The sequence below is a fragment of the Haliotis rubra genome, unplaced genomic scaffold, assembly GCF_003918875.1.
Source record: "Haliotis rubra isolate DU_JTF1 unplaced genomic scaffold, ASM391887v1 Scf479, whole genome shotgun sequence".
NCBI classification, from domain to species: Eukaryota; Metazoa; Mollusca; class Gastropoda; order Lepetellida; family Haliotidae; genus Haliotis; species Haliotis rubra.
Genome location: NW_025767167.1, coordinates 529499 through 552820, shown reverse-complemented (window position 1 = coordinate 552820; position 23322 = coordinate 529499). Strand labels below are relative to the sequence as shown.

The window sequence follows — 23322 nt, the reverse complement described above, 5'->3', positions numbered from 1 at the left end:
ACACGAGTTATCGCGTGTTTAACAATAGTAGAGATTACAGTTGCATGCATTGCCTCTTTCCATGTTATTAACTGAGCAATGAAGTCGTAGCAGCCGAGGTCGTTGATGTTCATGAATATGCGACAAAACAATTTCCATAATTGTGATCCGTATAACATGTCAACGACTGAGAATACCCAATCTCAATCAGGTGCAAATGAAGAAATAGCGGTCAAAATTATAAGGATAAATGAAAATCATATACATGTATAATTAAGTTGGTCAAATCAGTTGCACCTGCTACAGATCGACCGGCCCCTTGAACCTTGAACGATCTATCTGATCAGCGTATTAATTTTCTTACTTTGGGATTTGAGTTTACAGGGCAGTGAACTTTGGACATGTAAGGAGATATTTAGATCAATTTGCTTTTCTGATGATATTTGAAATCAGGAGCCCCCTTGAGAGACACTTTACTTGTCGCTGGCCGCTCGTCAGGTTGGTCTTACTAAATAGAATTGACGTTCATGAATGGCTTTGAAATCTGTGAAGTACTGTTTCTAGCCTTGCATTATGAACTAGAAATTAAACTGATTTCTCACTTTATTGAAAAGCGGCCCAAACCGTTTCAATTATGATAAGAGATCTTTACCAAAATCACTCAAATAAACGGTAGTCATGACACCAGGTGTTCGCGAAAAGGTAAAAGTGTGTGCTCAAACTAGGGTGTTTGCAAATAAAATAACAGACGCTGTCCCTCCATCAAATACGAGGATCAGGGTTATAATTCTTCAGGAATCCTGTTGAGTGGCCATGGCAACTAATGAAATCGTATGATAGCTTACGAGGTCTGTGAATGCCATGGTATGCCAGTTGTCCTGATCGATACTCATGATGTCCATCCCTGCATTTGTAATGTCCAGATTCCATTATTAAGGTATCATGCTGCTGCATGTATTCAGTGCGCTGTTAAAGAACAAGAAACAATAAACTATCTTCATCACATACTCACAAAATCGTGACATCACTTACCCGCCAGCCAGATGAGCTACAAACTGAGATGTTTCAAGAGTCATGTTCTGTTCTTTTTGTTGTTTAACGCCACACTCACCAATATTCCATCTATGTGGCGGCGGTCTGTAAATAATCCGGTCGACACCAGGCAATACATCACGAACATTAATCTACACAGCCGTGTCAACCAAATGAGTGAGCCTGACCATCCGATCCGGTTAGTTGCCTCCTACGACATGGGTTGTTAAAGAATAATTCTAAGCCGGATCATCACGGGTTCCAAGAATCATGAGGAAGAACAGGCGCCAAACACAACTCTCTGGTAGCTTTCCTAATATGTTATACATGTATGCCTTGTTTTATGTAACTACATTTCTTTTTCTGACCACATTTATCTACGATGAGTATTGCCTGGGTTTTCCTGCGCTTGGTTTGTCATCATCAATTCTGTTCCATACAATGAAATGGAAAATGATTGAAAAGAAGCATTACGTTCTGTGTAATCTTGCTAGAGATGAGTCTAATCAACCAATCAAATCCATCTAACTACTTGATCTTCGAGATCACCTCATCCGTCTTATGGTAGTGAATATATGATCACGAGCTGTTTGCTGAAAGGGTAAGTGTCAGAAACAGAATTAAAAGGAGATAATTACATATAAGTCAGCAGAAGTATAATAAAAGACTTTGAAATTGTAATATCATTATTATCCCAACATATTTCTTGCACAGCATCAGGTTGTGAGCTTCGACATTACCACTCGTGTTTGAAGCAGCTCGGTCTGATTCCCCACATTAGTACAGCGCGGGGTGAACAGTGTTGCTCGTCTCTGTGATATTGACGATACACAAACAATTTCACGTGTCCACGTTTCCAGTTTTCGAAACACAAGCCCAAATGGCACCATAATCTTCGCAGACACAGCTTGCACAGAACCCAGAAAGATGCGTGTCTAATTTCCAGTATCTTCAGTTTTGGAGGCATGTTCGAGTTACAGAACCCCCTTAGGTGGTCGTAATTTCGGATCGCACTCAGCACAATTCTAGCTGTATGAATGCGGACTGTAAGTAATCTGGACCAGACAATCCAGTGATTAACATCATGTGCATCGATCTACGCAAACGGGATACGATGACATGTGTCTTCCAAGTCAGAGAGCCTGACTACCCGATCCTGTTAGCCACCTCGACTGATCACTTTTGGTTAGAAATATACTGATGTTTCTGATTCTGACAGAATTTTTTCGGCCCTGTTTCCTCCACTGTAAAAATTATGTAAACAGATATAATAAATTTTGTTCTGGAATCCACCTTTCATGTTTCTTTTTATACTTAGGGCAAGAGACAAAATACAAACTGATATTAGTGAAAGAAACTTAGGTACACTCTTCAGATAGTACGACATAGCCATTGATGACTTTTTGTGACAAACATTGATTGACCATATCATTGCTGTAAATGTGACACATACTTACTTGCCTCAAAGTCCCGCTCAATGCTAATATTTTGGCACTCTGGCATTGTTGACACACCGTGAAAGATTTGTGCCAAAAGTATTCTCTTGCTCGACAATAACACACCAACCAAAATCAAACTCTGGAAAGGTTGTTGAGTCAAATTTGCTGAATGGCACACTTTGCATCTTAGGTATTTGCATCACCATTATCAATTAGGAATTTTCCATCAATATCCCGACGGGGGACACACATTTTACCCATGTGGGGAATCGAACCAGGGTCTTCGGCGTGACGAGCGAACGCTTTAACCACTGGGCTACCCCATCGCCTCTGTGTCATCAAAAATATACAGCAGCTTTAAACTATTCTACATGCAGACTGAAAATCACTTACCGGCAGTACCAATTTAATTTAAGTATTTGCTGTACTCTTCAAGTTTGTTCCTTCACAGTTCTGAAAATGTTGCAAGATAGCATTGTAATGGTATTTTATATGTTTGAGAAAATACTTTAAACAGTGTACGAAACACGGATGTTTTTCTTATCTTTCAATCACCCTGCACATACGTTAGAATATTGGTAAATATGTTTTACGGAACTTGCATTTTAGCAGATAGCTATTGATTGTATGCTATTACCATAACAACTAGTTCCATATCTCATCACTAGACCGAGCAGTTAGCCAGGCACGCCAATGCTATGCCCATTTTTAAAAAAGTGCTTTTGGCATAATAACTATGTGTTTACATGGTATGTGCACAATCCCCAACACATTTGAAAGATGAAATCCAGATACTGTACACCATTATCGTTCTTGACGGCTTTTGCAGAAGTTCCTTTCAGGAGGAGCGGTGGTGTAGCCTAGTGGATAAGTTTTCGCTCGTTACGCCGAAGACCTGTGTTCGATTTCCTACATGGGTACAATGTGTGAAGCCCATTTCTGGTGTCCCCCGCCGTGATATAGTGGAATATTGATACTAACTGTGTAAAACTATACTCACTCACTCAGGACGTTGTGAAAGCGACAGCAATACAAGACATGTGGACACGGTAAACAGTATTGCTCTCTCATCATTATGCAGATAGTTATCATTTCAAAGGAATAGTCCATTCACTAAAGAGTATTTGCAGAATATGTGAAACCTTACAGCATCGAACATCAGAAGCAACGTGTCCTGGAACACTTGGCTGCAGAGGTGACTATAGTGAGTGAGTGAGTTGAGTTTTACGCCGCACTCAGTAATATTCCAGCTATATGGCGGCGGTCTTGAAATAATCGAGTCTGGACCAGACAATCCAGTGATCAACAGCATGAGCATCGATCTGCGCAATTGGGAGCGATGACATGTGTCAACCAAGTCAGCGAGCCTGACCACCCGATCCCGTTAGTCGCCTTTTACGACAAGCAGTCGCCTTTTATGACAAGAATGGGTTGCTGAAGACCTATTCTACCCCGGATCTTCACGGGTCAGAGGTGACTATAGCAGAGGTTGATAAAGAAGAGCAAATGTGATTACTTTTGCCGACAAAGCAGCACCAATTCTGCAAAATTCCACACATATAGATGACAGTGAGAGCCTTGACGAAAATCACCAACGATTATGGTCAACACAGCATCATGACATGAATGTTGGGCGAATCTACTAAGACTTCAGTGATATAGAGACTATCCTTGGTTATTTCAGTACCCACGACCCATTTCAAGGTTGTGAAGATTCACAGCTTGGAAACATTGCCTTTATACTGGTGGAAAGTATGTAATATATTTATATGACCTGTGGTACCTGGAACATCAGCTATCTACCAGATACACTCTGAACGCATGCCACTGACATCAAGAGCCTGATACTTCCATTCCCTGCGAGTTCATGTCCACACACGGCGTCACCTTGAAACGTCATATGAAACTGATCAAAACACTTAAGTTTCATGATTATAGCAGTGACATAGCAGTATCTGTGGATGTGTCTTCCTTGTGTCACTGGGCTTTCTTTCACCTGTGTAACATTACTTTTTCAACCTTCGGGATTGAATGCTCCACTACGAAAAACTACCTGTAACGGACTACATACATTTGTGTTGCAGGAAAATGCCATAAGAGAACTATTTCAGTATTATGCAATTCAAATTATCATGCTGAACATTATTCTTACATTATCAAGCAGCTAAATAAACTGATGAAATTGTATGAAGTAATGAAGCAAATCATCTTGTCACTTCTTCGTCACTTCTTCTGCGATGCTTGCTGTTGCGCATGTTGTATTTACACTATAGTCTAAAAATTACATTACCATATATTGTTTCTATTCCATGCGTCATTTTTATTTTACAAATTTTAATAGTTTTACATTTCCGGTAACAACGATTTTACATTCAACTGGAATTTATATCAAGATTCATAAAATCCCTAGTTCAACTAACTTTTCAGCAATTGATGCCCAGTGTTTTGTAAAGCTATACACTCACGTGCAAAAGAAACGTCCCCATGTATTTTATCGTCTCTCAAACAACAATGACAAACACAATATGTATGTTTAAGGTTTCATATCAATAAACAAACAAGAAGACAAAGTCATCAATATCCCCAGCAATGGCAAAATATTCTTCATGAATATGTCTACGAGTTATGATTGTCAAATATCAAATGTTTTGGTGTGTATATAGCTAAGTTGAAGGAGAGTACTGAAAGGTTTTAAGATCTGCTCCAGAAAGGAGCACTACCACCAAATTCAGTTGAAGCCAAAATTGTTGCCATGGAAATTTTATGCAGAAATCCAAAACTACCAAAAGGCACCAGTTCACCAATTAGACCTACCTATGCATGAAATTTGGCGATGAAACTGAACAGTTTTTAAGTTCTGCTCAGGAAAAGAGCACTACCACCAATTTCAGTCAAAGTGAAACTTGTTGCAATGGAAACGCCATAAATATTTTATTCAGAAATCCAAAACTACCAAAAGGCACCAGTTCACCACTAGACCTACCTATGTATGAAATTTGGTGATGAAACAGTGAACAGTTTTTAAGTTCTGCTCCGGAAAAGAGCACAACCACCAATTTCAGTCAAAGTGAAACTTGTTGCCATGGACACGCCAAAAATACCAGACCTATCTATGTGCCAAGTTCGATTAAGAAACATTCCTGGCCAACGGAGGCGGTAAACGCTTTCGGATGCGACGTCCGAGACAGTCCCACGGGTGCTCTATAGGAGACACGTCGGGAGATTTTGCTGGCCAATGAAAGACGCCAATACTGTTGACGGTTAAGAAGTTCCTTGTGTCGACAGCTATATCTCGCCAATATATATCAGTTCACCTGATGAAGGGACCTGGAATGGTCTCGAAACGTTGTGAGAGAAATTAAAAAAGAAGTTTAATCCATAAAAATATCTTGGACAACAATTAGACAGTTTGACAGTGTATATTCACGTGCACAACACGCGCGCCTGTTTGGGATCGAAATAACGTAAATGAAAAAAATACAAGTTTTAGGATACAACTTTTCTTTGTTCATGATTAAATGGCTGTTTCTCTTCAACATGCAATAAAAGATGCAAAAACTAGCTCTCTAAGTGTGGAACTATCATAATAATGCTGTAAGGTTTTGCCAAAGAAAGACATGGCATGGTTTATATTTCTGTTTTTACAATTCTTGGAGAAATATAAGTTTCAGTTCAACCAGAAATTATTGAGAATTTAAAGATTGTAATTTGTTATATATTTTTCACTCATTACTCACGTATTAAATGTGAATATTAGCAGAACATTACTCCAGATTCAAAGACAGGTGAACAGTTAGTATTTTGTCAAGTCACCATGGGCAGCAATGCAGGCTTCAATGCGGCGGGGCACACTACTGATCAAAGAAGTTAGAAAGTCGTGGTCCATGCTGTCCCAATATCGGACCACCTCGTCTATTAATTCAGCAATAATTGTCAGATTTTTCTTATTGACACTTTCCTTCATAAGTCCCCAAACATTTTCTATTGGATTTAGGTCAGGGCTATAGATTGGCCAATCTAATAATGTCATATTTTGGGTCCGAAACCAGGCCTGTGAATGCTTTGAACGATGCTTTGGGTCGTTGTCCTGCTGGAAAATCAAAAACTTTCCATAGAACACGTGAGCAGATGGAAGTAAATGTCCCTCGAGAATATCTGCGTACCGCTCACTGTTCATATTCCCTTCAAATACACACAGGGGCGTTGCCCCTAACAAAGATATATCACCGCACACGTTAAATTTCGGGGGGCGGTGGGGTAGCCTAGTGGTTAAAGCGTTGGCTCGTCACGCCGAAGACCCGGGTTCGAATCCCCACATGTGTACAATTTGTGAAGCCCATTTCTGGTGTCCCCCGCCGTGATGTTGCTGGAATATTGCTAAAAGTGGCGTAAAACCAAACTCAGTCAGTTAAATTTCGGACTGTACTTTGTTTGGTCCAGAATTTCAGTGTTTTAAGAAACAGGCACACGGAACTTTCATCTGAGAAAATCACATTGTCCCAGTTAAAATTTCCATGCTGTAAGCACCAGTTCAACCTTCGCTCCTTTTGTTCAGGTTTCATGATCGGTGATGGAATTCCTCGACTTTTCTGCCAACCCATTGCATTTAGCTCAGTTCATATTGTCTCCTTACAGACAGCCACAGTTCCTCTATCAATCATATCCAGCCTTAAGTTTTCTAAACTCCTTCGTTTGTTTTTAGAAACAAGAATACCAAGCCGCCTCCTGTCACAAACAGTCAATTTTCTGGGCCTACCTGCGCCTCCCTGGTGCTCAATGCCATATCCATTTGCAATATTTTGCAAAACACGATAAACAGTGGACAAAGGGATGCCTGTTCTACTTGAAATCACATTAGCTGATCTGATGTTCTTCCTCTTCTCTAAATCATCCATACTGAGGATCACTGAGTAAATGTCTGCTAGCAAGTAAACAAAGGGGAGTAACTCTTCACAAACTAATGAAAAAGGATTAACGGAGTTGTCTCTCTTGAATGAAACCCAGCACCTGATAGCTGGTCAAGGTTGTTTATACTAGAAATCCAATTAAACATATTCCTAAAATTCTCAATAATTTCTTGTCATACTATATAACCTCACTACAAGCTGTATAGCAGTTGTATATAGTATAGAGTTGTCTCTCTTGAATGAAACCAAGCACTTGATAGCTGGTCAAGGTTGTTTATACTAGAAATCCTAAAACATATTCCTAAAATTCTCAATTATTTCTGGTCATACTATATAACCTCACTACAAGGTGTATAGCACTTATGAATATTGTACATCAATTATGTTTGCCTAATTAATTAACATTAGCCCCCAAATGTAAGTATTTTTCAAGTAAAAACAAAAGCCTGTATTGATGCCTAGGTCAAGGTCAAACACTGCAGATAATACTTTCTTGACAACATATTATATATATGTGTATGTCAAAACCCTTCAGATGTAAACATATCGTTTTACTTAGAGTATCAACTGCTAAAATACTTTTGATAGTGTTATCACTAATGGAACTATATAATTCTGGAATATTTTAATTATTAGGTGATATTTCAATAACATATTTCAAGTGTTAGAATTGTATTCTCCCTCGAAACCCAGTATATCAAAGCAGATAGTTTGAGATAATTTGGCTAAACTACAAAACATGTACAACAAACTTACATGTAAATTAACTAGTAAAGTTTCATATTTGAAGTTTACATTAAATATCATTGTATTTCCACTGTTCTTGAAGTGAATATACATAATTACCTTCTATTTGTTGACAATTCAGACAGAGTGTTGCTTGTAATTTACCATGTCAAAATATGCTTATTAGGATTTTTTTTACTCCTTTGCATATGTACTCACTCGCCCCATACAAATATATACTCGCTCCCTCACTCACTCATATATATATCAAGCTGGCCGTCGTGCAAAACATAACAACCAGGATAAACAAATTACTAAATCTAATATAATATTTAAACTTAAAACAAAATGTAATCTTTTTTTTCTAAATAAAAATTGGCCACAAAATATGTCTTGCCATGTCTGAATATGCCTATTTTAAATCATAAGTTTAATAGATATTTTATTCTTTACAGTTATGTTCCGATCTCAAACATGAAACCCCAAGCAATTATCTAGTGCCACTTGCAGTGACATGGTCATCAAGTCTAATGAGAGCAGGCAAAACCAAGGAAGCTTAATCAACATTATCCACAAGGATTTAGCATGAACCAATGGCTGCTCTGTGCCCATATTGTGGCACATTATAAGAAACTCTGCGACTGATGACCAACACTTCCTCGCTGATTGCTGACCACCACAGAGATGAACCCAGGCCGGATAAGACAACATTTTGATGATGTGCAGACATTTTTTTCATTTCTGAGGAGTCACAACCCTTTGAGGCAGCTCCAAAACATCAGCTTAGACATATTGCCAGTAAATTTGTTGCAGCAGACAGAGTGAATGTTGATGAAGCATTTCAGATTGAAAAAGATTCAAATATGACAGTGATGACATTTGGAAAGAAGGCATCACAAGTAGTCACATTTGCCACCATGAAGAAGTGTGCCCGCCTATCAGACGGAGCACAGCCTGGATGTCATCAATGGAGCTGTATCAGCGATTACTATCAATAACTCTTCAGAGTGGTCCTCCATCTCATGATGTCTTCTCATTTGAACTTGCAGCAGTGTCACCGGCTCTCTTGCATAATGTTAGATCCATGAGAAAAAGCCCAAAGTCTGCACTAGCCAAATATCTGCTTACACATTACCACAAAGGAGAAGTATACAACAGCATCAGACATAGTCATTGATGGATGTGCACTTCCCAACATATACCATGGCCAAAGATTGGTACAAGTGTCATACATAGGACATAGCAGAATCGCCCATGTTGTGCAGTGTTTGAGTCTGAGCAGATGAGGAGAAAAATGAAAGAGATACCTTCACCAGACATAATAGTGAAGAACTCCAGTCCCTCAAGATAAAACAAGTTTCCTGTCAAACAAGCAGAATAAGCAGGCTTTAATCTCAGAACATCTGTCAGCAGAAGGAATACCCGTTGAACATGCATGTGAGGCGGGCGATGATGATGTTGCTGCAAAGCTGGCCCAAAGCACAGATGAAGTTGTTGTTAATGTGGATGACACAGATGTCTTGGTGTTACTGATCTTTCACAGCAAACCTTCAACCAATCTATACATTTTATATCTATAAATCTATGTAATTATGTAATGACATGTGCAAATTTCTGCCTTTCGTTCATGCCATGTCAGGGTGCGATACCACTTCCGCTATGTTCAGCCTTGGAAAGGTGAAGGTGAAGCACTTGAAGCTGCTCCAATCAAGGACTCACTTAAACATCTAGCATCAATTTTCGGAAATGTGTCAGCCTCAACATACATCCGTTTAGCAGGTGAACATTTGTCAGTGCTCTATACAACACAGTTGATGAGGGACGCAGCCTTGATGTACTGAGGTATTGTTTGCTGTATTCACAAAACGTGTACCTGCGGAGAGAATGCCACCAATGGGCAGAGCATACCTCCACTCCCTTCATGTTCATCACCAAGTGTCTACATGGTTTCACCTCAAAAGTGTGTTGGACATGCATGAATATGGATTCCAAACTGTGGATGGCACCATCGTTGCTACTATCACAGATAAGCCTGCTGCTCCTGACAATCTTCTCAAGGACATTAGTTGTGATTGCTCAACTTCAAGACTATGTACCAACTTCAGTTGTTGTAAGAAGGGGACTCCCTGTAGCGTTCATTGCAAGTGTAAGGGTTACTGCTAATTAACCCAACACCACTGCCTTGTGTTGAGATTAATGTGGACTGCCTTGGATACTTGTATAGATTTTGCATTGCTGTTTTGTTATTTCATCTCTGTATATCTTCAATTGCTAGTATGCATGTTCTGATGACTAAAGATTTACTGTATGCTATGAAAAAGAGGTTAGTTAGTTATTATGTGGAATGATAATGGCTAAATAAATTCAGTGTATTATGGTACTGCCTATAGCATCAGTCAGGCATACCATTGTATTGAGACAGGTTTAACTAGAGGCAAACTGATTTCAAGAAAAGAAAACAGTTTTTGCTCCTCGTTCCATTTCCTTCAAATAAAGTTTTGATCCAAAACTCATTCAAACATTGCAAAAGACAGCGAATGTTTCTTATTGAAGTGAGGCAATATAAAGAGCAAGTTAATGAAGTATAATAGAAAAAAAATGAAACCATAAACCTTGAGATTCATGACCTCATTATATACAGCAGAGTCAATAGAAGCTGATCCTCTTGAATTTGAATTCAAGATGGCCGACATAAGTGAATAATTTAAATATTTTAAATTTTGATTAAAAATAGGCTTCTTTATAAATGAAAATACAAAACAGTATGAAATAAACCAGAAGTTTGTTATGAACTATGTAGCCATGACGAGTGCATTCCTGCTGAAATATGGGTGAAAAGACAACAGACCCAACCCCTAAATTCATGCACAAAAAATATGTTATCAGGCCAAATTTCTAGGTTCAGTGCAGTTTCTACTGGCCTATTATCATTTGCAGAAGTCCTAGGTCATAAATTACTGCCCGACGAAGGAGGTCAGTTGAAAAGGGCTTCTGCAAATGATAATGCCCTGAAAAACAGCGTTATCCCTATTATAGCTAAAATGGATGGAGATTCTGGACAAAACAGTATCATTAATCTACCATGGTGTAACCACGAAAACTACAATGTCATTTCGAAAGTGGTCAGTTACAACTAATGTTATATATAGGAATTGTTGAATATCATTGATATTTTCATGAAGTCGTCACAAAGCGTAATAGATCATCATCTTAATTAAATATATGTGCTGAGCGGTATGTGCAGGTCTACACCCTGGGGGTAGTCTTGTGGTTAAAGCATTCGCTCGTGACGCGAAGGTCCAGGTTCGATTCCCCACATTGGTTTAATTTCCGGTGTCCCCCGCTGGACTATCGCTAAAGCGGCGTAAAACCCAACTCACTCACTCACTCACTATTCTACACCCTGAACAAAACACGACAGTGTCACCTATTTGTTGGCAGCTTAATCATGTCGACCAAGGGTAGTGGCATTTCCTCTGTGTTAGGCACATCACAAGAACTATACAGGTGGTAACTGGTCCGACTGGCATTGTGAAGCCTTGTGGCGAAGACAGTTACATAGAACTTAACAATAAATGATCTTGCATATCCAAATAAGTTTTCTGTATAATACAATGGTGCGGCGCTATGACGGCGACCTGTAAATGATCAACTTAACCGGTGATTGACATCACGAGCAATGTCCTACGCCGTGAATGAGTGAGTGAGTGAGTGAGTGAGTATGGTTTTAAGCCTTTTTTAGCAATATTCCAGCAATATCACGGCGGGGGACACCAGAAATGGGCTTCACAAAGTCGTGGATGACGCGCAACCAAACTTGACAACTGTTCCATTTAGCCTCTTCTTGCGACAAGGTTGATCGGGACCCATCACTCTCTCCCAGTGGATGTGGCCAAATAATTCTGGGCGTGGGAGAACCAATTATCAAAACAGTAAACTACGAACTGACAGATAAAACAAACTATTTTTTGTGTCTCGGCCACATGCTGTGTTTTTCAGGCCAAATGCGTATAACGGACTACGGTTATTAGATTACTGGCTCCCATAACCCGTAATAACCCATAACCCGAACTCGGGAGTTCGTTATAACCGTAGTTAACTCTATCTTGGTCGACTTCGATATATATACACCTGTGTTAGGGGATGTAACAGTTTGTAGAATGTAACGGACTGGAGGCAGGCAACTGATTGAGTAGCTGATTGTAGACACGTAACATGAGGATAAAATATTGACAGTGAGGATAAATCTAATATGGGAGATTCATCCAATTGAGCGGATGTAACTGACTTAGGGGATGTGACAGACTAATATGATGTTGGACTAAATACGGCAATTCAACCCTAACCAGTGTTTATGCATTGTTCATCTACTTTTACAGGCATAGATTGCTGGTTGGCAATACTGACACAGAATTACCACCGACTAATTAATGTTCTCAGCTTTTGGAGCCCACTAACTTAGCTTTCCTCGAGCGGAGTCATACATTCGAAATTCACGCTGAAAAGTTTTTGACCCTGCGACAAAATAATTATTTCAATTCTTAAGGCATGGTCACACTTTGTTCTTTATGGCGAAACTCCGCAATAATCCAGCAAAAGAAACACCATCAAAAGTATGAACGTATTCATTCACCACCATGTGGTCATAAACCCTATATGAGCTTGCAACACATCTGACGAACGCCATATGCACAACGGCAGAGAAGAAAACCATATGTCACACGTTTATATCTAATAAAACTTACAGGTGTGCAGAAAACTACCTGTGTGTGAATGAAGTATAAAATATTTGCGGAACTGTACTTTTTCTTTACTGCCATCTGTGGGATACAACAGACATGCCTCGACTCACCACAGAGTAGAGAGAAATAACGAATCTGACGTTGCAGACTTGTGCAACACATGACCATATTGCACGAATTATGGAATATGCGAAGTTCACAATTGCCAAACTGGTCAGACGCCATCGATAAACTGGCCGAACAGCAGCAAGGCTAAGGACCAAAAGACGCAACCCGGCGGCAAGATCGTCATTTCCGAGTGCTTCACGTGATGAACAGATTGTTCTCTATGACGTCATCCGCCACAAACAGATTTAGTCATGCAATCAGCAAAAGGACATTGTCCAGACGATTCTATCATCATGGTCTCAGAGCCTATCGACGGAGGTGCGTGATGGTTTGGGGGAGTATTTATTTGGACATGAAGAGCGATCTGGTTGTTACAGATGGAAATCGCACTCCTTGTCGCTTATAGTGATAAGTTTTTGCGACCTGTGGTACTGTCATTCCTCTGACAACCTCCACGCACATTGTATCAAAGTAACAGTGTGAACGTCCTACCGTGGCCGGCAAGTCATAATTTAGATCTCCTGACATCTCACCGACAGATCATCTGTGATCATCTGTGATATCGAGTGTGACAACGTGAACTGCCTCCTTTGGTCAGGAATGAGGTTGGCACTGACAATGCAGGAGGAATGGCGTCAGAAGACTCACATGTACTCTTCCGTTCGACGTCATGCCATGGCGTGTATCGACGCTCGAGATGGTTACGCCCGAGATTAAGGCACTTCTGTTAAAATGAATGATTCAGTGGTCTGATTTGTCATGTCCTTTTATGCTCGAATACTGGACACTCAAGCCCACTGTCACAAACGAGTCTCCATAACTGTATATTCAAGCCTGTTCGTTTTGTGTCTGTTCACAACTATATTTTAAAAAGATGTTCCCTAATATAAAACGTTACAAGGTGCCAATATTTGTGGTTGTGTCGTTGCGAGATGGAAAATACATGGTAACGTCTTTTGGTCACGAAGGACACGTAGTCAACAAAGTCAGCAAGACCTGACCACCCAAACCACTACGTCATTTACGACCAACATGGTCGTCTCAATAAACGCGGAAACATCATGGATATACTGCTATCTGATAGCCTTGGAAATTAAGGCTGGCATGTGTCCTGTTGTTGACATCAAGAAATGACTTCTGACTGAAAGTAGAATCAAGAAAAAGCCAGAAAATTACAGAAAAACGTCATGCCGGAAAGTTCTGTAATCTGTGCTGGTTTAAACGCCGGTTGACATTTCACTTAAGTGAGGGAGCTGATGCAGATGATGTAGACGTTGCATGTTATACAGAGGATGCAGAAGTTTACCGCGGGTGTGAAAATCGTGTACTGATGACAAACAAAGAATATGAACACAAGCAGTGAGAACCGGTATTATATACCTCAATGCCCAAATATCGCTCTTTCAATCGAGTTGTTTTCCCGAAGGAACATCCTGGCGAGAGATAGCAGGGCCTTATACACCTAGATAACACCCTCAGCTCCTAGCAGGGCCTTACATACTTTTTAATACTATCCCAGCAGGGTGTTGGAAGGCCCTGCCTGGTTTCAGCTGTTTAATTAACTTTTCCACTAACTCGATACATTTCAAAGTTGTAAGTTTAGAAGCCCGACTGAAAAATATCTGTATTACTTAATTATCAACTGAAAAGTTTTTTATGTCGAATGCTGGGGTCGAACCACTAAATTCCTGTATTCTTATTGCAAATTCTACACTGTACTTCTGTGCTACTGGAACCGACGAATTTAAATAGCTCGTTTTACCCACTCTTCTACCCAGAGTTCCATGCGGCAAGCCAGCATAGGACCTCTGCCACAGGCCAGAAAAATATAACGTGACGATTCGTCACATTTTACACAGTCCATTCAAACAAATAAATATACAGATAGGAAATTCCCTCAAGTACGGTTAACATCATTTACCACATCAAACATGAACATTCACAGGAAACATACACCCCACCCCCCCCCCACCTAACGCTACTACTTTGGCATCTACTACAGCTGATTACGATGTACAACTGGGAATGGGTTTGGGGAATGAAACGCCTTTGAAAAGAGAGAAATGCTGTTGGATTCCAATCCGCGGAGACTGTATGTTGTTGGGGGAGGGAAGTGGAAGTGGGATGGTTTACAAAAAGAAAATATACGACAGCGAGTTGGAGCACTGCGAAGGAGTGGGAATTTGTCACAGCTGTGAACTTTCGGTAAATAAATGTTGGGACCTTATAAAAGCCATTAAGGACAATGTATCCAGGATTACTTCTGGACATGGCAAGAGGGAAGGGAAGACACCGGAAGAAAAGAGGGCCACTAAAAAACGTAAAACATCAAGGAGTCACCCTTGTCGAAAGTTATTTCAGTCTGTCTCTGATAGTCATGTGCCTTGTCCATCTGAAGGTGTGCCTGACAATGTTATTTTGAAATCATGTGAGTACCAATAGGTTCAGTTCCAAACTTACGCCAGTGGCAATTCAGATATACCTGGAAAAAGTACTTCATATTCTGAATCTGAATGTTCTAGTCCTCTCCGAGACAAGGGAGTTATCTGGAATTCACTCTACCATGATATTAAGGAAATCAGTGAAGGTCAAGTTTGCAATATAAAAGATGCTGCAGACAGTTGTAACGTTGAAAATATTGTGATAACATTGTGCAGCATTCTCCAAATTGAATTTTGCATGAAAAGGAAGATTTAAGAAGAGGTTGATAATTCTTGCAAACACTTAACTCAACAAAGAACCAATCAGTCCTCAGAACAAACCGACCAGTGAAGGACTTGTTAGATTGAGATTTACCCGACACGTGTTTAGATGAAATGTGCCAGAGGTAAGAATGCAAGTAATTAAATTTGTTAATATCAAAAAATTGATCTGTAAATCAATTAGGTCATTATTTGAATTTCAGTTGAAGTTATTTAGTAATATATGTGGATTTATTTGAATAACATTTGAATTACATGTACAGTACAACAAGAAATTATTGAGAATTTAAAGATTGTTATGTTTTTTTACTTTTTTCACTCATTACTCACGTATTAATGTGAATATTAGCAGAACATAACTCCAGATTCAAAGACAGGTGAACAGTTAGTATTTTGCCCGGTCACCATGGGCAGCAATGCAGGCTTCAATGCGGCGGGGCATACTACTGATCAAAGAAGTTAGAAAGTCGTGGTCCATGCTGTCCCAATATCGGACCACCTCTTCTTTCATTTCAGCAATAATTGTCAGATTGTTTTTATTGACACTTTCCTTTTTAAGTCCCCAAACATTTTCTATTGGATTTAGGTCAGGGCTATAGCTTGGCCAATCTAATAATGTCATATTTTGGGTCCGAAACCAGGCCTGTGAATGCTTTGAACGATGTTTTGGGTCGTTGTCCTGCTGGAAAATCCAAACATTTCCATAGAACACGTGAGCAGATGGAAGTAAATGTCCCTCGAGAATATCTCTGTACCGCTCACTGTTCATATTCCCTTCAAATACACAGAGGGGCGTTGCCCCTAACACAGATATGCCACCCCACACGTTAAATTTCGGACTGTACTTTGGGCGCTGATACAAAGGTTTTTCAGTTTGTTTGGTCCAGAATTTCAGTGTATTAGGAAACAGCCACACTGAACTTTCATCTGAGAAAATCACATTGTCCCAGTTAAAATTTCTATGCTGTAAGCACCACTTCAACCTTCGCTCCTTTTTGTTCAGGTTTCATGATCGGTGATGGAATTCCTCGACTTTTCTGCCAACCCATTGCATGCAGCTCAGTTCTAATTGTCTCCTTACAGACAGCCACAGTTCCTCTATCAATCTTATCCAGCCTTAATCTTTCTAAACGCCTACGTTTGTTTTTAGAAACAAGAATACCAAGCCGCCTCCCGTCACCGACAGTCAACTTTCTGGGCCTACCTGCGCCTCCCTGGTGCTAAATGCCATATCCCTTTGCAATATTTTTCAAAACATGATAAACAGTGGACAAAGGGATGCCTGTTCTACTTGAAATCACTTTAGCTGATCTGATGTCCTTGTTACAATACTCTAAAATCAACTTCCTCTTCTCTAAATCATCCATACTGAGGATCACTGAAAATGTCGTCTGCTAGCAAGTAAAGAAGGGGGAAAACTCTTCACAATCTAATGAAAAAGGATTAACGGAGTTGTCGCTCTTGAATGAAACCAAGCACTTGATAGCTGGTCAAGGTAACTAACCATTGTGAAATAAAGTGTAGTTATGAAAATATTTATATAACAATGTAATTTTGGCCATTCAAGTTCACTGTGCTGAAAACCTTTTTTTTTCTTAAAGGATCTTGCTAAAGGGACAATATTTGTTATCATTTCAGGGCTCCCATTTCAGATTCAAATTTGTATCATTTCAGATCCCCCTTCCTTCTTGACATGTTGGTTACTGTGGCTACACCCACATTCGAGCATGCCTCTAGTCGACACCATGGAGCCATATCACTGGTGTACAGCATCCTCATGTACATGAGGAATGAGCAGCTATCAGCATTTCAAATGTCATTTATGCAAATAAGACATTTTTCATATTTCACTAAACAGTTCCAGAAAACTCTATTCCATATGAATTCAGACTGAGGAAGTAAATTAGAGGAGATAAATGCATTGTGTAATCAAAGAATTATTGTGAAGATGAATGTACTATGTACATGTTATTACCTGTACAGGTTAGATCTATGGTTTCCTTCTCAAGTTCCTGAATGAGTTGTTTCGTTTGTATGCTATAAAAACTGTTCTTTCATAAATTTCTGAAAAGCTCCCTATCAACAAAAAAGCACCAACTGCTTTCTGTCATTTGCTGGTGAGATCAGCTGTAAAAAATTATATCCTGTGGATCAGTTTGGAGGCACTCAATTTGGAAAAAACCCATAAAACTGATGGAAGATTTAACAGAAATGAAGGCAACTTGGGAAACAAAGTATTTCAATACATTAATTTTATCATCTTTTCAAGTATAAATGATCAACATGCTGTCATGTGATTTGTGCTTTATATAAGTTATGCCATGTAATATACCAAACATGTAGCCTGTATAAACATTTACATATCTGTAGCTGATTCTTACCTTCTGTTCTTGCCCCTGTGTCTATGCTAGATCCAGTGACATGTAGCTGATTCTTTGCTTCTGTAAGCAATTTACTTTGTTCATAGAACTCTGGGATATGATCTTACATTCACAGATGTGCTATGTCTGTCATCCATTGTCTCTAATTGCAGGATAGAGTGATTTCCCCTTAATTAATGTCAGGAGAAAATATGATTTTATGATTGATTCAATCAATAATGTGAAAAATTAATTGTATCTGTATTTGATGTATTTTGTAACATTTCACAGTATAATAAAAATATCTCTAACATAAAAATGCATCGAATAAATTGTGAATTAGAAAAAAAGATACTAAGAATCAGGCATGTTCATTATTTCATTAAATTAGGACCCCCGAATGATAACAGTGAAGCATACAGAAACACAAAAAAAAAAAACAATCATGGGCTTTATATATATATATATATATATTCACAAATGATGGATAGATAGATAGATACAGACAGACAAACAAACATACATACAGGTTGGCTGACTCGATTGATTGATTGATTGATAGGAAATGACATACATATGTTCTATATTTCTAGTGCCTGATATCACTGAACAAGCTTGGAGTTACACTGTCTCCAACCTCCAAGATCACTCTACTTGATGAATGTGCCATACAGAACATGCAGACCATCATCAAAGCACTCCAGACATGTCCCTTATGCAACCTGGTTGGTGACAACTGTGATATAGGGATCCGTACTAGACATCAGGCATCAGATCACCAAGTCCAAGACTGCCATTACTTTGCCATCCTGCTCTTTTTTTCAAGGCTTGCAGAAACAGCCTTGAACCAGTCATTGAGGAAACCCTTCACCAGTCCCACAGATCTAACACCAGAAAAATTTCTTCTGCCAGAGAGAGGATGCTACTGCTGCAGTCTTACAAAGTATTAATGGGACGACGGTTAGCCAAATACATCCCTGCCCTGGAGTGGATGGCATCTGTTTTGCCAGATCATATTCCTCACAGGTACTTCAGTCAAAGTTGTTATTTAAAATCTGTTCAGTTTTATATTTCTGAAATCAGTAATGGTTACATCTTACATAACTCAATTGTAAGCCTACTTTTATAACACTCACTATGAGAAGGGGACCATTATAATGCCATTGCAGATATGACATTATTTAATGTGTGCACATTTGAAACTATGTTGTCTTTACTTTTGAACAAAACAGATTCTCTGACACAATGGCAAAGAAGTCCATCATAGTGCCATCAAGACTGATGATACTGAACGAGGCAAAGTATGAAGACTGCGTACAGATCCTGGACAATACAGAGGACATTTTGAGGGAATCTTTTTCTGAAGCATTAGGTAAGTTAAGAGTTAAGAGATTATTACATAAAATAATTGTAATCACAAGAAGAAAAATACAAATAAGTTCTTGTAAACAGTATTTTGGGTGCAACTTACCAGCACGGACACCATACCATAATGTGTTATCTCTTGGCATAACATTATGTATATGCATAGGTGCAGCAATTATAGGTAATGGAAGATACACTTAGGTGGATCCAGGAATTTTTTTAAATGTGGGTGGGGTGGGGGTTGGGTTTCAACCTTGACACCCCACCTCCCTCCTGAATCCACCAATGCAAAACATTAACTTCAATGTGGTCCTAAATAGTCTTGGTAACTTGATGATCATTGTTCACAAATAGTGTTGTGTATATGTTTCAATGCAGGTTCATCAGCTGAGCTTGAGAAACTAAAAGTGCCATTCTGGGGTGATCAACTAACACGGATACGCTTACAGTATGCCAAGCCTTTACGGGCACATGCACCAAATCCCATCAAGAGATTTGAAGATGTTGGCCCTTTCATGTGTACAATGTGGCACAACAAGCAGGATTTCTTGCATGTATGTCAATATTATTTCAACATGGTCATTTAATTGTAAGTTAATGTAATAAAGCCTGTGTAATTAAATTCATGTAATCATGAACATCCACTCTGAATCTATCTATATTTATGGATGGATGGATGGAGGACAGATAATTCATTTGATAAAACTGTGCCTGATCATATGATGTATGTGAAATTATAAGAAGAATACTTGTATGTCATAAAGATTTGTTAATGAAATCATCTGTGATCATTTGTTACGAAAACAAGATTTCTTCTTTTAATTTCAGAAAGCCTACAGACGCTTCTATAACAAGAATTCCGGGCGAGATAGAGGAAGTCTGTTTCACTTCAAGGTGTTTCTGCGCCGAACAAGCGTAGACGGCCAGGTGAAAAACAACTATACTGGCCATGAAGAACTGTTTCTCCTTATTGGCGACATGTTAATGGTGGAACAGGCTCTGGAATACCTGGGTATGGAAACATATGACTCTCAACCAACAAAGGTAAATTAATATGACAACAGACATTATCTTACCTTCATGCAAAATACTTTAATTTAAATGGTCAATGCTTTTTTTAACATTGCAACATAAAAATTATTCTGTCCAAAGAAAACAAACTTCTGTTTATTCAATGCAATAATGTAACACCTAAGAGCTTGGTTTTTATAATCATAACTCCACACGACCGAAACCAGCCTATTGTTTTGTGTGCCGTGTTACTGTACCCCCCTGACCTATAATGGAATCGTCTGACCTACTTATTTTTCTTGGAAGTAGACAGTTACGCAACAGTTTGAAATTGCGGACGGAAGATGTTTACCTTTGCGAGAGGTTGAAATTCGAAGTGACAGTGGAAAATACTTGACTGCCTGTCGAATCTGAACCCTGCAGAATCGAAGAATGGATCCTTTTCTGATCGACCCACGACCTGTTACTCATCAAAGACTGTTGATTTTTATGACCGGCGGGTGTCGATCATGATTTCACGTACGTGCCTCCACCCCGGCATGCGACGAAAGAGTGACAGTGCTGCTTTGTGTACATGCGACTAACTTGGGATTCCTTGGAACATTATATTGTTCTCATCATTTGGGACTGGACTGTGACCAAGCCTTTTTCGGGAAAGTGTACGTCATAGCAGTGACAGCCTTGCGGGGAAGGTGGCAGAGGGCGGAATTCTCGTGGTTCAATTTTTGACATTTTGAACGATGCAAAGGGATATGGAGTATGAGTGGCATATATTTTGTGTTTCGCCTGGCCGTTATCTTGCGAATTTCCCATTCTAAACGGAAACAAATATACCATTTACCAGGTAGGTAAAGGTTTACGAACGTTTTGCTGCACAAATAGGGATAGATAGGGATGTATTTTTACAAGGTTTTCTGATTTGTAAATTATATGTTAGATATTGTTTGTTTATGTTTGGGACTGTGTATTGTAATTGAGTTTGAATATTTTTAGAATAGAAGGTCATAATTATGATAGTGAGGTTCCCTAATAATTGTAGAGGAAAAATTGTAAAATTGTATTTTTCGAGTTTTAATAAATGTTTTATCAGCATTTCCATCATGTCTGTTGTGTTGATATTAGTCATGTTAGTGGCCATGCTGAAGTAGTGATGTATACGTGCGCAGTGAAGCGCCGTGAAATCAGACGCATTGTCAATCCAAAATTGATACCGTCTGATTTTAGTGATTGACCAATCAAATTCGAGCATTTCACGTAGCCATGGTAGAATGACGCTTTAACAAGTCTCCGTGTCACCCCTCCAAGGAGGATGACAACTGGTAAAATATGAACCGCTGCCACAGTAACCGGCAAACTCTCAGCCAAGAAGCTGTATCACTAACAATCGTATGACGTCAAAATATGTCCCTTGCTCATCCACCACCATTTTTAGTAGGCGCTGGGAGATTAAATAGCCAAAAAAGTAGGATGACGAGATGGGGTGAGCCAAAACCTCCCTCGTCATACTACTTACATGGACAATCCCATTGATTGGTCATGTTCCTGAAAATGGCTTGGTTTTAGAATTTATATTTTTATTGATACAATCAATTTATTAATGGGTATTCTTAAGATCGGCATGAGATATTTTGTACCCCACCCCATCTCAATATTTTGTAATAATTTGACTGCAGTTACTAAGTGGAATGCTGTTGAAACATTTAAATGGATCTTATTTTGATATCTTCAGATCATTATTCCGGACAACATCATGAGATTACCACGACACACAAGAGCTGATCTGGCGGACAAAGTCCTCATTGGGATACTGAATACCTATGACTATGGGAATTTTAGCTTGGCACAACATCAGGAGAGTTCTATTAATCCACCTATACACAACAAGATACAGACTGTGCATGTAGTAAATGGCCTCACTCCTGATGGTGAAATAATTTTCAGCCAACAGGATGTTCCGGTACAGGAGGACGAAGTCCTCAGCTATTGCAACAATCTTGCCCAATGGGCAATGCAGCTTATGCATATGAATGACACTGCCAAGGAAGGAGATATTGACAGAATGGTGCTTGGCTGTAAAGCCAACATACCATTTTTTTACTCACACAGTAAACTTTCAAAATATTTTGTTGAGAACATTGATATTTTGCTGAAGACTCAATTCCTAACATCGCCACAAATGCAGCTACGACTTTTGGAAGGAAGCTTTGTCAACCCACGGGCGGTTTAGGCAACAATGTTGAGACTGACCTTGTCATGGAGCATTCAGTAAGAAACAAAAAAGATCTCATTCGTCAACTTGGGGCCAATAAAACAGAAAAGGCCATACAACGAGCATCTTTGGCAGCTGACACAGTGGCTAAGCTTACATCATCGATCAACCAAAGCATTGGCACCAGGTCAAAATCATCTCGTCACACAAAACGGGATTCAGAAGTTGACAGGAAAAAAGTTCAAGATGTTTTCCGTGAACTGCGTCCATTTAAATTCATGGCTGGTAGGAGGTTTGGCGGAGGAAAATTATCAGCACAGCTCAAATTTTCATGGCATCAATCTTCAGGCAATGAGAACAGACATGGAACGTGTCATCACCAGATTGTGTAGAGGACAAATGGTAGAAGTGGATCCTGATGATGAATATGAAGAGAATGATGGTTTGCCATCTATTTGACACTGTATGTAATGACATTCAAATTGTATGCCATGCCTTCATGATCCTCATTGGCCTGAAGGTGTTTTCATTGCTGTACGTAAATCTAAACTCACTTACACATTTAAATATCTTAATCTGCATATTTCTTACAAGTAATACATTCATGTCTCTGAATTTTGGAAACAAATTCATGTAGTTTAACCTATATGCCTCACCAAACATGTGAAGTTCTGTATGTCATAATCATGTACTTAAGGAATTAATATATGACATATACATAAGGAAAAGAATTAAGCATCCC

General features: G+C 39.2%; 1 protein-coding gene across 1 annotated transcript in view; it reads left to right on the top strand.

Annotated features, from left to right (window-relative positions):
• Positions 1-23039, top strand: part of LOC124290951 — a 42237-nt gene extending 19198 nt beyond the window's left edge. Inside the window, exons 2-8 of the mRNA XM_046727797.1 lie at positions 18589-18720; positions 18822-19021; positions 19228-19367; positions 19739-19914; positions 20189-20404; positions 22101-22433; positions 22929-23039. Coding sequence (XP_046583753.1) covers positions 18589-18720; positions 18822-19021; positions 19228-19367; positions 19739-19914; positions 20189-20404; positions 22101-22433; positions 22929-23039 — 1308 coding nt within the window. The remainder of the gene's footprint in view (positions 1-18588; positions 18721-18821; positions 19022-19227; positions 19368-19738; positions 19915-20188; positions 20405-22100; positions 22434-22928) is intronic.
• Positions 23040-23322: the final 283 nt, after the last annotated feature.